Source organism: Aricia agestis, chromosome 5 (genome assembly GCF_905147365.1).
Source record: "Aricia agestis chromosome 5, ilAriAges1.1, whole genome shotgun sequence".
Classification (NCBI taxonomy): domain Eukaryota; kingdom Metazoa; phylum Arthropoda; class Insecta; order Lepidoptera; family Lycaenidae; genus Aricia; species Aricia agestis.
Genome location: NC_056410.1, coordinates 9915879 through 9927970, shown reverse-complemented (window position 1 = coordinate 9927970; position 12092 = coordinate 9915879). Strand labels below are relative to the sequence as shown.

At 38.9% G+C, this 12092-nt stretch overlaps 1 protein-coding gene across 2 annotated transcripts in view; it reads left to right on the top strand.

Annotated features, from left to right (window-relative positions):
• The window catches only part of LOC121727175 (mannosyl-oligosaccharide alpha-1,2-mannosidase IA), a 109446-nt gene that overhangs the window by 86577 nt on the left and 10777 nt on the right, over positions 1–12092 (top strand). For both annotated transcript variants that reach the window (XR_006035620.1, XM_042114856.1), the window contains exons 3-5: positions 4752–4931; positions 11168–11270; positions 11876–11983. Coding sequence is in view for 1 of the 2 variants with exons in the window: in XM_042114856.1 (XP_041970790.1) it covers positions 4752–4931; positions 11168–11270; positions 11876–11983 (391 nt within the window). In the remaining variant the exon portion in view is untranslated. The remainder of the gene's footprint in view (positions 1–4751; positions 4932–11167; positions 11271–11875; positions 11984–12092) is intronic.

Sequence of the window (12092 nt, the reverse complement as noted above, 5' to 3'; positions counted from 1 at the left end):
ATATCTTCCAAACAACCTTTGAAAGAAAGGAACAAATTGCTAGAGAAAGGGTGTTGTGCTTAAAGAATAACTATAATAAAAAATAAAACATAAAAAAAACTTAACATTAAAAATTACCTATAAATACTTACTATCCTATATATAATATAATAAATACATATAAGTACAATACTATATACAAAATATAATAAAATAATTAGTTTATCAATTATAATACTAATATTATAAATATTAGAAAAAAAAAATAATAAAATAAAATAAATAAATAAATAATTAAATAACATAAAATATAATTTATGTACGGTAACATATTACAGGCACATGAAAATATGATAAACAGTTCCAAATAAATTAATGTTATGACATAATATTACGAACACTTATCGAGGTAATATTCTTTAAGGGAGGACTTGAATGTTTTTAAAGTTTTTGAGAGTCTTATTTTGGCAGGGAGGGCGTTCCAAAGTAAGACGGATTGTACGGAATAGGAGTAGGTAGTGGAAGTACTTGATGTGGTGAATGGGGATATCAAGGAGGAGATTTTTAGAGGAACGCAGCTCATGTCTGTCGGGATAACGGAAGTTAAAGGTCTCTTTTAGGTATTTAGGACTGTTGGGATCAAATAGGATGGTATAAAGGAAGGAAAGTGCGCGGGCATTGCGTCGAAAGCGAATGGGCAACCATTTGAGCTTATTGCGGAACTCAGATACCCGGTCAAACTTGCGCAAGCCAAAGATGAACCTGATTGCCAGATTCTGAAGGCGCTCAAGTTTGTTGAGTTGATCTTCGGTCAAGTTAATGAAGCAGGCATCCGCGTAGTCGAGAACAGAAAGGAACAACGATTCGGCTAGAGCTACTTTGGTAGGAACCGGCAGTACATACCGAAGACGCTTCAGGGAATGCCACGTTGAATATATTTTCCTGCTAATCTCTTTCAGTTGCTGGAACCAAGACAGATGCTCATCAAAGTACACGCCAAGATTCTTCACAACCCTACTGTACGGTATTATAACTCCGTCAATAGACACCGATGGTAAAGTACTCCAGTCAATTCTGGATACGAGTCCCTGACTGCCCAGTATTATTAACTGAGATTTAACAGGGTTAATAAGAAGTCCGTTTTCTCTGCTCCAGTCGCATATAGCCGATAAGTCTCGGTTAATAATATCTACGGCCGCAGGTAATTCATCCAGAGTTGACTGGGTATAAATTCGCAGATCGTCTGCGTATAAGTGGAAACAGGCAGTAATGAAAAGGGTGATGAAATTTATGAACAACGCAAAGAGTAAAGGGGAAAGGACGCCACCCTGAGGGAAACCGACAATAGTATTAGTCCAATCTGAGAAAGATTCAGAGATTTTAACTCTCTGTCGACGACCCTCAAGGTAACTTCGGAGTAGTTGAATTACAGTGGACGAGAGGTTAAAAGACGCTAGCAGACCAATAAGAACGTCATGGTCTTGGATTATGGACATGGAAAGCGTTACTGAAGTCAAGCAAAGTTAGAACGGTAAGCTTCTTATTGTCCATGCCGATCCGAACGTCATCTGCCACCTTAACCAGAGCCGAAGTGGTACTATGGCCTGTACGAAAGCCAGACTGGTAAGCGCTAAGTAGTTTATTGTCAGTGACATAGTTTGTGAGTTGGTGATGTATGAGTCGCTCTAGGACGGATAGGAAAGGAAGAATTGATATTGGACGGAAATCGGAAACATTTTTAGGACGGGAGGATTTAGGTGATGGGATTATGTGGGCGGATTTCCAAGTATCAGGAAAGGAGCAAGTTAATATACAATATATATATAGCTCCCACACCGGTTTCGGTGACGGTGGCCGGTTTCATTGAAACCAGGCCAGCTACGCAGGAGTAATTTTTATAGTGACCAAGTGTGTGCGCAGTACACAAGAGCACTCTCTATTCCTTTACTCTCATAACCCAGTGGGACGGACGACCGACACGAGAGATCAGGCGCAGGACCGACTTTTTACATGCCCATCCGACGCATGGATCATCTTACTTGTCAGACAATGAGGTGATCAGCCTGCATTGTCCTAACCAAACTTGGAAATAACATATTTCCAACGCGGGAATCGAACCCACGACCTCCGAGTCAAGATCCGCAATAATTGAAAATATGCAATAATTGAAAATGTGTAAAAGGACTGGCGAAATTATGTCCAGGATCGGGATAATCATTCTGCGACTGATGCTATCATCACCAACGGAATTAGAAGCTATCGTCATGACGTGTCTTTTAACCTCGCTCTCGGTAAACGGGGCAAAACAGAACTGCTCGGAGTTGCAAATCGGTATAAGGGAAATTTTATTTAAAGTACGCAGCTTAACATCCGGATCTAAGTTAGGAGAGCTAGTAAAATGTTTATTAATTATGTTGATATCAATATCGCAAGAGTTATCTGAGTCGCGTTGATTCTTTCCGATGCCAAGTGACTTAAGAAACTTCCAGGTTTTTGTGTTCTCACCATTCTCGATCGATGAATGTATATGACGGCGTTGAGCATCGCGACACATAGTGTTACACCGATTTCGCAATTTTATATACCTATCGCGATGCTCAATCGAATTAGTTTTCTTGTATTTGGCTTTAGCTGCATGTTTGGCACTAATAAGGGACTTAATACTATCTGTCAACCATGGAGCAGGGAGATGTTTAATTCTAACTGGTTTTACAGGAGCATGTTTGTCATATAGGGATTTAAGTAGGCTATTAAACATCTCAACCTTAGTATCAGCTGATTCCGATGCGTACAGTGCTGACCAATCTATATTGTGTGTGTCTTCCTTCAAGCTGACCAGATCCATAGAGGAGAAATTACGTTGGAAAAGCATTTTACGTTTAGGTTTAGGCAAGCGAATATTATATGCAACATAGATTAGATCATGGTACGAAAACATTTCAGCTGAACTCTGGCCATGTAGGGTTACAGAATTTGGCGATGATACGATGATAAGATCTAGCAAGGAGGGACTACAACCAGGAGAACAGTGTGTTGGAATGAGTGGCAATAAACTTAGGTTGTAGGAGTCTAAAATAGACTGAAGGGCTTTTGTTCTACTATCATTTTTAACCATACAAGTGTTAAAGTCGCCCATTATGATTGAATTAATGTAGTCAGGTTTCTGTAACTCAAGGATGTTGTCAAATGATGAAATGTAGTTAAGGTGCATCGATAAACAGTAAAACACTCCTAGAAGTAGTTTAGTGGTAAAGGATAAATCAACCTCTACCAGCAAATATTCTAGTGCTGGTAGAGGTTGATTTATCCGTAACTATTAAACTATTTATCGAAATGTTATGTAATTTGGAGGTTAATCTAGTTTTAATACTTGCTCCTAGTTACCGAAATTCTAAATCCCTAGCTTTGTTAACATCGAAGATAAAGGGGGTGTGAAAAAGCCGCGAACCGCTTCGAGAAAAGTATGCTACGGCCGTGCCTTTGCTAAAAAGCTTGGCTGGAGCACTGCCGTGCTTCCAGATATCCAAAAATAAATAAAAAACCGCCAAGTTCGAGTTGGACTCGCACACGAAGGGTTCCGTACCACAATATAGCAAAAATAGGCTGAAAACTGTGTTTTTTGTATGGGTGCCCCCTTAATAATAATTAATTGAAGTACAAATAAAACGGAGTATTTTCGTGAATATTTCAAGTGCCTATGTGTTGCCGTTATTCATATCTAACAAAAAATAGCAAAAAATCATATTTTTGTATGGGAGCCCCCCTTAAATATTTAATTTATTTTATTTTTAGTCTTTGTTGTTATAGCGGCTGATACACAAGCTGTGAAAATTTCAGAAGTCTAGCTATAGCTGTTCTTCTGTTACAGCCTAGAGACACACAAACAGACAGACGGACAGACATCGAAGTCTTAGTAATAGGGCCCCGTTTTTACCTTTTGGGTACGGAACCCTAAAAATGCTTTATTAAAGTTGAGTTGTTAGTTTGAATTTGAATAAAAACCTATATAAGTATATATACATATTGATCGTACAGTGTAAGGTGAGACAAATCGTCCAAAGTTCAATGGTTTTTGGGAACTTTCCCAAATATACTTATATTCAATAAGGTACAGTTATGCTCACCTTCCCACTGCGTAGGCGCCGCATAATATATTACGTACATGTGCGACCACAAGCGGTTCACATTACTCGTACACCGAACTATATGACCTACTTTACCTGCTCGTTGTATTCCAACTATTTTATACACGGAGTCGCTAGAAATATCGATTGACGGTGACACTAATCTAGGTGGTAATAATAATTATTAACGGTATTAAATTAGTAAATGAACGGATTTCTGAGAATCGGTAGGTTTATAAATAAGTAGCACGCACGCGCCGTACGTGCCGTATTTTAGAATTCATTGTATCATGTATGTGAAACCTCCCACATTCGTCCGCAGTCCGCACCGTGTGCTATGGCCTATGCGGTGCGTTCGACGCATACGGCGCGTACGGTGTTGACAAATGTGCGATCAGCTTAATGAAACTAAAAAGTGATGAAAATGAAAATCATGGTGATCTTGTCTAAATCAATGCTCGATTGTGTTACTAAGCATACGCTTTAAAATAACAAAATATTACATTTAAGTAGCGATTTCGTTTACACAAATTGTGTTAGCTCGTCTCTTACCTACCATGTCTTTATCATGCATAATAGGTATTAAGTTAAAAATATAAACTGCTATATTATCTCAACATATCATTTAATTGTTGTTTTCTTCTCCAGGACTCTGATCTGTCGGTGTTCGAGACGACTATCCGCTTCGTGGGCGGCTTCCTGTCGTGCTACGCGCTGACCGGCGACACCATGTTCCGCGACAAGGCGGCCGAGGTGGCGGATGCGCTGCTGCCCGCCTTCGACACGCCCACCGGCCTCCCCTACGCGCTCATCAACCCCTCTAACAAGGTATGTCGCCCTGCTCCCTGGTTGACCCATCTGAAAAGATACCAGTAAAAAATGTTATAACCCAATCAACAACTATCCATGGTAGAGTCTCCATTCATAAGGGTTGCAAGTTTTAGGATCTCATAATATGATGAAAGAAACTTATTTTGTTAATTACTTTCATAGAGGTAGGAATAATAATAAAACAGTACAAAAGCGTCACAGCAAGCACTTTGCTTGTTTGATCTGTAATTCTAAATATGATAGAGATTAGTGGCAACAATGGGACAGAAAGGACTGATGTTTCTTTGACACAGGATATTTATTTCAAATTAAATCGTACAAATGAAACAGCTAATGATACCTTATTTATTGCAAAGTGAAAAGTTTGTTTTCACTTTCAAACAAATATGGTGATGCGTCGATTATTTTAATTAGTTATGGTCTACTACGTTTTATCTTCTATGGTTGTAATAAAGATTATGGGCATGTTGCACGTTGTTGTTAGGAAGTCCTAATAAGTGCCGGATAGGCTATCCACCACTTAACTTGACGGTATGGAGAATCTGTCAAAAAAGTTATGGGATAGCGGATAGCCTATCCGGCACTTTATCAGGAAGGGGTGAAACAGGCCCTAAGCACTTCGAAATATTAGTGAGCAAGATATCAGTACTAGGTTCACATGAAAAGGTAGAGATCGGCAATATTCCGGCGTGTAGGGAACATTGGTACCAGTGCGTCACGTAACGAGTCCATTTTTCCGGGCGAGCGAGCCGACAAGTGTGCGGTATGATTGTGTGGATACTGTTTCATGAATAATGTACGCCATTCAGCCGGCCGCTCCTCCGCTTATTATTTAACTGGCTCCGGGGCTTACCCGCCTCGTCGGATATCGTATTCCGCGTCGGACGGTTTCCATATTCGAGAGATGTCTGCCCAAAATCGGCGGGCACCGTTATGGTCTACGCTCGCATCTTCAAGCCGGATTATGATGCTTCAGCAGTTTTGTAGAAAACAGTTAGGCCTTTTCTTTATTATTGCATTTACATCATGGTAACGTAGTTTCTTGACTTAATTCTTACTACGGTACCTAGTCTTGGTTTATGATCATGTACAGATCAATATTTTGGCTTTAGCGAGTAAATTTATCATTTTTAGGGTTCCGTACCCAAGGAGTAAAAAACGCGACCCTCATCGCGCGAGTCTATTACTAAAATTTCGCTGTCTCTAGGCTGCATCTCAAAAACCTCTATAGCTAGACTTCTATCACAGATGTGTATTTCTGTTGCCGCTGTAACAACAATTAATTAATACTTACAAAAAACAAAATAAAATTAATATTTTAAAGGTGGTCCCATACAAAAAACACATTTTTTGGCATATTTTTGCTCTATAATGGAACCTTTGTGTGCGAGTCCGACTCGCACTTGGCCGATTGTTACCTTAAAATATGATACTTAAAGAGTAGGAAGTTCCATCCCTTATTTCGCACGAAGTTCGCTTAGCTTGTACGGCCGGCATTTGGCATGAATGGCTATCATTGATCGCTGCTACTATTTCTCAGGAATTATTACATACAAAGTAGATTGTAGATGTTATCACAGGGACTAAATTAGTGCGGTAGTGATGTGGGCCATGTGGCCGGCGAGCCACGTGGTGAGCTTGTGATAACACACTTGCCCAATGCCCATATCACGCGAGTTTAGATTATTGCCACACAATCGCTATTAGGGGTATAGTTTTATCTTTATCTGTTTGGGACCTGTTTCATAATCGCCTATTTAGTGACGAATACCTTCTCCGGAAGTCACTTCGGAAAAGGCACTACGGAAGTTACTTCCTCGATAGAAGACGATAGACAAAATATAAGCAGATTGTCCGTCACTTGTAAGAAAACTAAAAGGTTTTTGCAATATCGAATGAAATCTGCATTATTTTCAGATATTCCTTGTGATAAAATGGTTTTGTTAGGAGATTGTATTAAAGCTTTTCCCTTATTTTCTCAGTAAACTTGAAATGGAAATCGTCGAATATTTATTGTGTTCCACGAATTCCAAAGGCACTAGCCGCGCTAGTCTGATCCAAAGCGAAGTTCTGGGAAGTGAGATCCAATTTTACACGTTAGTTCGCACAAAGGCAGAACCAGGAATCTCTGGTCGGGCTCGACGTTTCCGTGTACCACACGCTTGTATAACTTGATTGCGCGGGGAATTGTGTACGGCGAGAGCCCGCATCCACTTAATGCCCGCTGAATAAAACAAGCATAAAATATCGCCGAGATTACCCGGCTGTACACGGACAAACTGGCGTTGAGAGTACGCGCGGAGTTAATTTATATCAAAACATTGATATTCTAATTGGGCGGAGTCGATCTGCCGCATCGCTCTTATCGCTTCAAAGCGACCGCCGATTCTCTTTATCGAACACACTTTGGACATCTCTCGTTAGCGGAATAAATCCTTTCGTTCGGCGATTGACGGTATCGGTGAAGGTTCGGTGGACTCGTGTTCGAGATGTTTTATAATTTGCTGCCCGCGTCTGCTTGATTGGAAAATGATATATATACAATAATATTTCCAGTCTTTTTTTCTAAAGCTCGATTAAAAATAAGTTTATTTTGTTTGAAATAATTTTACTTTTGATATGATATTCCCTAACTCTATTTGCTGAGTTTCTTTACTACTTACTATTTGGATCCTTTAATCATTGTGGATGCGTTAATGGCTACGTTTATGGATGAATGGCTACTGTCTACAGTTGCCAATCGCGCCGTCTGTCTGCAACGATATATTGCATGAACCGACATCTGTAATTACTACAATGATATGTTATGTTACAAACAATCTACCTACCTAATCTGTTGAAATAACACACTTGGTAAATATAATTCTAGAGCTTAGAGTCTTAAAGACTGTTATAATACAGTGTTTTAGTGTAAACACCGTTATCCTTGAAACCATCAAATGAGCCCGTCAAAATGAACAACTTTTTCTATGAGAACAATGCTGGGGACTCAAAAAAATGCCGTCTTGATACCCATACGGATGCCCGGATCGGCAATTTGTATGGGTATGAAGACGGATTTTTTTGAGTTCCCAGCATTGTCCTCGTAGAAAAAGTTGTTCATTTTGACGGGCTCATTTGATGGTTTCAAGGATAACGGTGTTTACACTAACGTCTTGTATAAGGAATAGGACTGCTACTGGTCGTTATGTTGATATTTCTGGATAAGCCCGATTGCTTATAATTTTATCGATTGTGACGTAAACTGTAATATTTGCACCCCACTCTCATGTTACATAATACTAAGGTGTAACAAAACTAGAGTTTCTATGTGAGTAATCTTTTTGCAGTAAGTATACGTATATCTTGAGGTAAAGCAAGTCTAAATAAACTGAATAGTTTGAGGCACTAAGTCTAATGTAATTCGGTAGTAATTGGCACACATTTTAGGTCGCCCCACCAATAACAATGCACTTTGTAACGTAGCCATGGACTAATATCATTGTAGCAATAATTTTAGCACAGACCTACTACAGCTACCACTTAACAACTAATTTGTTGTGACCGCATATTGCTCATAGTTGACTCACGGCAACATCTAGGTTATTTATAAGTCTATAGTCTAGTTGTTTATGAAGTGACTAGTCAACCAATGCTAGAATTATAGTACTCTACACTACTATAATTAGGTATGCATAAAAATGCAGGTCAGGAGACTTAGTTCACGTTTTAACTATGTAGAGGTAGATGAATAAAGTTAGAGTTGAAGTAGTTTCTTAAGCGACAAGTCTTATTAATTAAATAACAGCTACCAATTATTATCAGTATATAATTATGTATTTATTATACAATAGGTCGTTTACCTTGGTTTTATGTAAGTATGTGCTATGTGCACAAAAACGAACAGGTTTGTGGCAATATTTTATAACACCAGCACATAATGAGCGGTAATTGTAGCGACATACCGCAGCTGTCGCTATAGCCGAGTGCCGCTCGGCCCGCCGCCCGGGATGTACTCCATATCAGGACAATTATAAACGAATACCTCAGCTATTGAAAGAACAAAAAATCTGCATTCCTGTACTAGCCACCGATAAATATTACTGCCAATTTAGAAGTCTTATTGCGCGACAATAATAGAAACACTTACGGCAAAAAATATTGCGACGAAGCAGCTTCTTTAATATAATGTAATATATTGTGTTTCTTGTAGTGTTTCTTCCATAAATTCATTTTACTCAATATCTGAAGTTTAATGAAAAGTCGCTTTTATAAAATTGCAGAGCACAATAACTGCAAAAAACGAGACAATAATTTGAACCAGAATTCGTTTCTTGGCACTGAGCTAAAGCTCGGACCCGAGGAAAGTAGAAAAAGTTGCTTTTGAAATAGACATTCGGGCACGAAAACCGGATGAAAAATTCTCGTAAGATGCCGTGACCCAGGGCTGCCACTCCAGACGAAATAATTCATATAAAGCTTTCGTTTATAAAGTAAATACTCGTGTAGGCCTCTTTAAGAGTACTCGATTGCCAAATTAAGACGAAGGCGCGCCGCGTAATGATCTAGCCAATTATCTAGAGGCCTGGCGGGTCAACAAGAAATCAATACTTCGACAAAAGATTCTATGCCGCCCTCGTGCATAAATATTTTATGAAAATATTATGTACTAAACGATAACATAAATTAGATTTTAGCTAGCTTACTTCAAAATTACGGAGATAAAGCTGAAACTGACATGAAAATAAAGGTTTGAATAGTTTCCAAGTTCCAACAGATTAATAAGCTTGAACCAAATTTTATTTCTCGTATATCAGGTAACAATGGCTGCACCCTCAACCGATGAAAACATTGATGAAATTTTTGTCGATCTCCAACCGATTTTCAATTACCTTTTTTTCGATCATTTGTGCCGATTTAACTTAGTATTCGTATTGAGGTACCTCGCATTTTTCAGGGAACAACCTGTTGGTAACAACGTTGCAAATTTTATTGACATATCCCTTTACTTTCTTTCAACAAAAGTTTTTTGATAGTTAAAAAATACGTCCTCCTAAAGTTCTTTGTTCTTTAAGTACTCGAGCTAAGTAACTCCTATTTTATACTAGTTAATAAAGACAGGCTAAAATTTTGTGGGTGTCCAATTTTGATAGAAAATTTAAAAATCACTACAAATAAATACGGTGCGACAACTGACGCCACCGTGTGCACCAAACATTCGTTTGACCGGTGTAAATTATGCTTCAAGCACAGAAATGGATGCTTCAAGCATTTAGAATTGGCTTCTTGCAAATTACACGCCGTCAAAAACTTGCGCCTGCAACGGAGGCTCCTTTTCGGGGTACGGAATACTCCGAAGTGTCGATATCTCATTTCGGAGAAATCGAGATTCCCGATCTCTCGAAGATTCGTAATTAAATAGGGTATGAAGTTGCTAATTAATTACGCAAGATCAGTAAACTTTGCCCATTGTTGCTGCGAGAAACATTCCGACGCGTTTTGTTCCGAATAACGCGGGATTTATCCCAGTACAGAAGACAATATAATAAAGAATAATAATAATAATAACACTTCCATAATGTTAATAACCACCTGCATGTGCTTTGCCCCTAAAAAAACTATTCTAGGACTCAAAGTAGGTATCTCATATAGGTACATATTAATAAATACTTACTAAATTTCAAGGAAATCGTTAATACTGTTTAATCATATAGAGGTAACAGACAGACAGACAAAAAGAACGACAAACCGACATAGTTTTGCAATTCTCATTCGTAGTACGATCGCGGGAATCACAGACACAATAGATTTTCAATTGTTATGCGGCACCGGTGCCGCTTGGGAAGTTATGGGTTAAGTTTGAAAGTCTGGATAAGGCTAGATAAATAAAAGATTTAGTTTCCTCTCGTTATATTATGTAATCCGGAAATGTGGATTAATTTTAATAAACTATGTCGGACACATTACAATCGACCAAATCATTCCCATTTCCCATTATAAAGTGTGTCGTCGATGTTAATTTTATCGTTAACCTACAAGAGGTTTCCTGTGATTACGTTTTAGCGCTTTCTCTCTCTCTTTTTGTTACCTTGTTAAAAATTTTCTTTGTTACATTACTAAGATTTCCTCTCTTTTACCTTTGTAAGCGAAAATTCCTTAAATACCTGGGCCTATTATTAACGAATCGCTTTAGTTGCAACTTGAACAAAATATCCGAGTGTAGATATATAAATTTGTTTCGTTTGTGATTTCAGGCCAGTCACCAGTACCACTGGGCGGGCGCCAACAGCATCCTGTCGGAGGTAGGCACGCTGCACATGGAGCTGACGTACCTCAGTGACGTCACAGGAAACGACGGTAACTGACTTACCATCAATAAATATAATTTCATTCATAAACAACAATGTATATGTTGCGACAAGCAGAAGGATGAGTTTCACAAGTTGTGTTCTGCAGTCTGCTGCATCGGTTATAGGCTTCGAGACGATTCACTTATGTACAGACTGACATGAAAATGAGAAGTTCTGTGCTACGTTACATAATTTAGATATTATAGTAATTATTACTAGAAATGTGGAAAAAACGGGGAAAATTATTTGAAAGTGCTAACTTGAACGCGCTAATCTCAGGAACTACTGGTCCGATTTGAAAAATATTTCAGTGTTAGATAGCCCATTTATTGAGGAAGGCTATAGGCTATAGGCAATATTTTATTACGCTAAAGCTAAGACTAATAGGAGAATGTGAAAAAAAACGGGGGAATTTATTTGAAAGGGCTTATCTCGCGAACTACTGGAGCAATTTTTTATTTGGCACAGATAAGAAGTAGACCACGTGAAGGAGCATAGGCTATCGATTTTAATCATTTTTTCAGTGGCTATATATTTTATACCCGTGCGACGCCGGGGCGCGCGCGGGCAGGTCGCTAGTAAGATAATAAATACTTATTGCATGTGTTTCAGTGTACCGACAGAAGGCGCAGCGCATCCGCGACGTGCTCCACAACATACAGAAGCCCGACGGCCTCTACCCCAACTACATCAACCCGCGCACCGGCCAGTGGGGGCAACGTGAGTATAATATTACTGTATATCATTATTGTGGAGTATGTCACTTCTAGCGGCTATAATGAACGACAGAAGGAAGGGGCGAAAATTCCTTAAATACCTGGGCCTATTA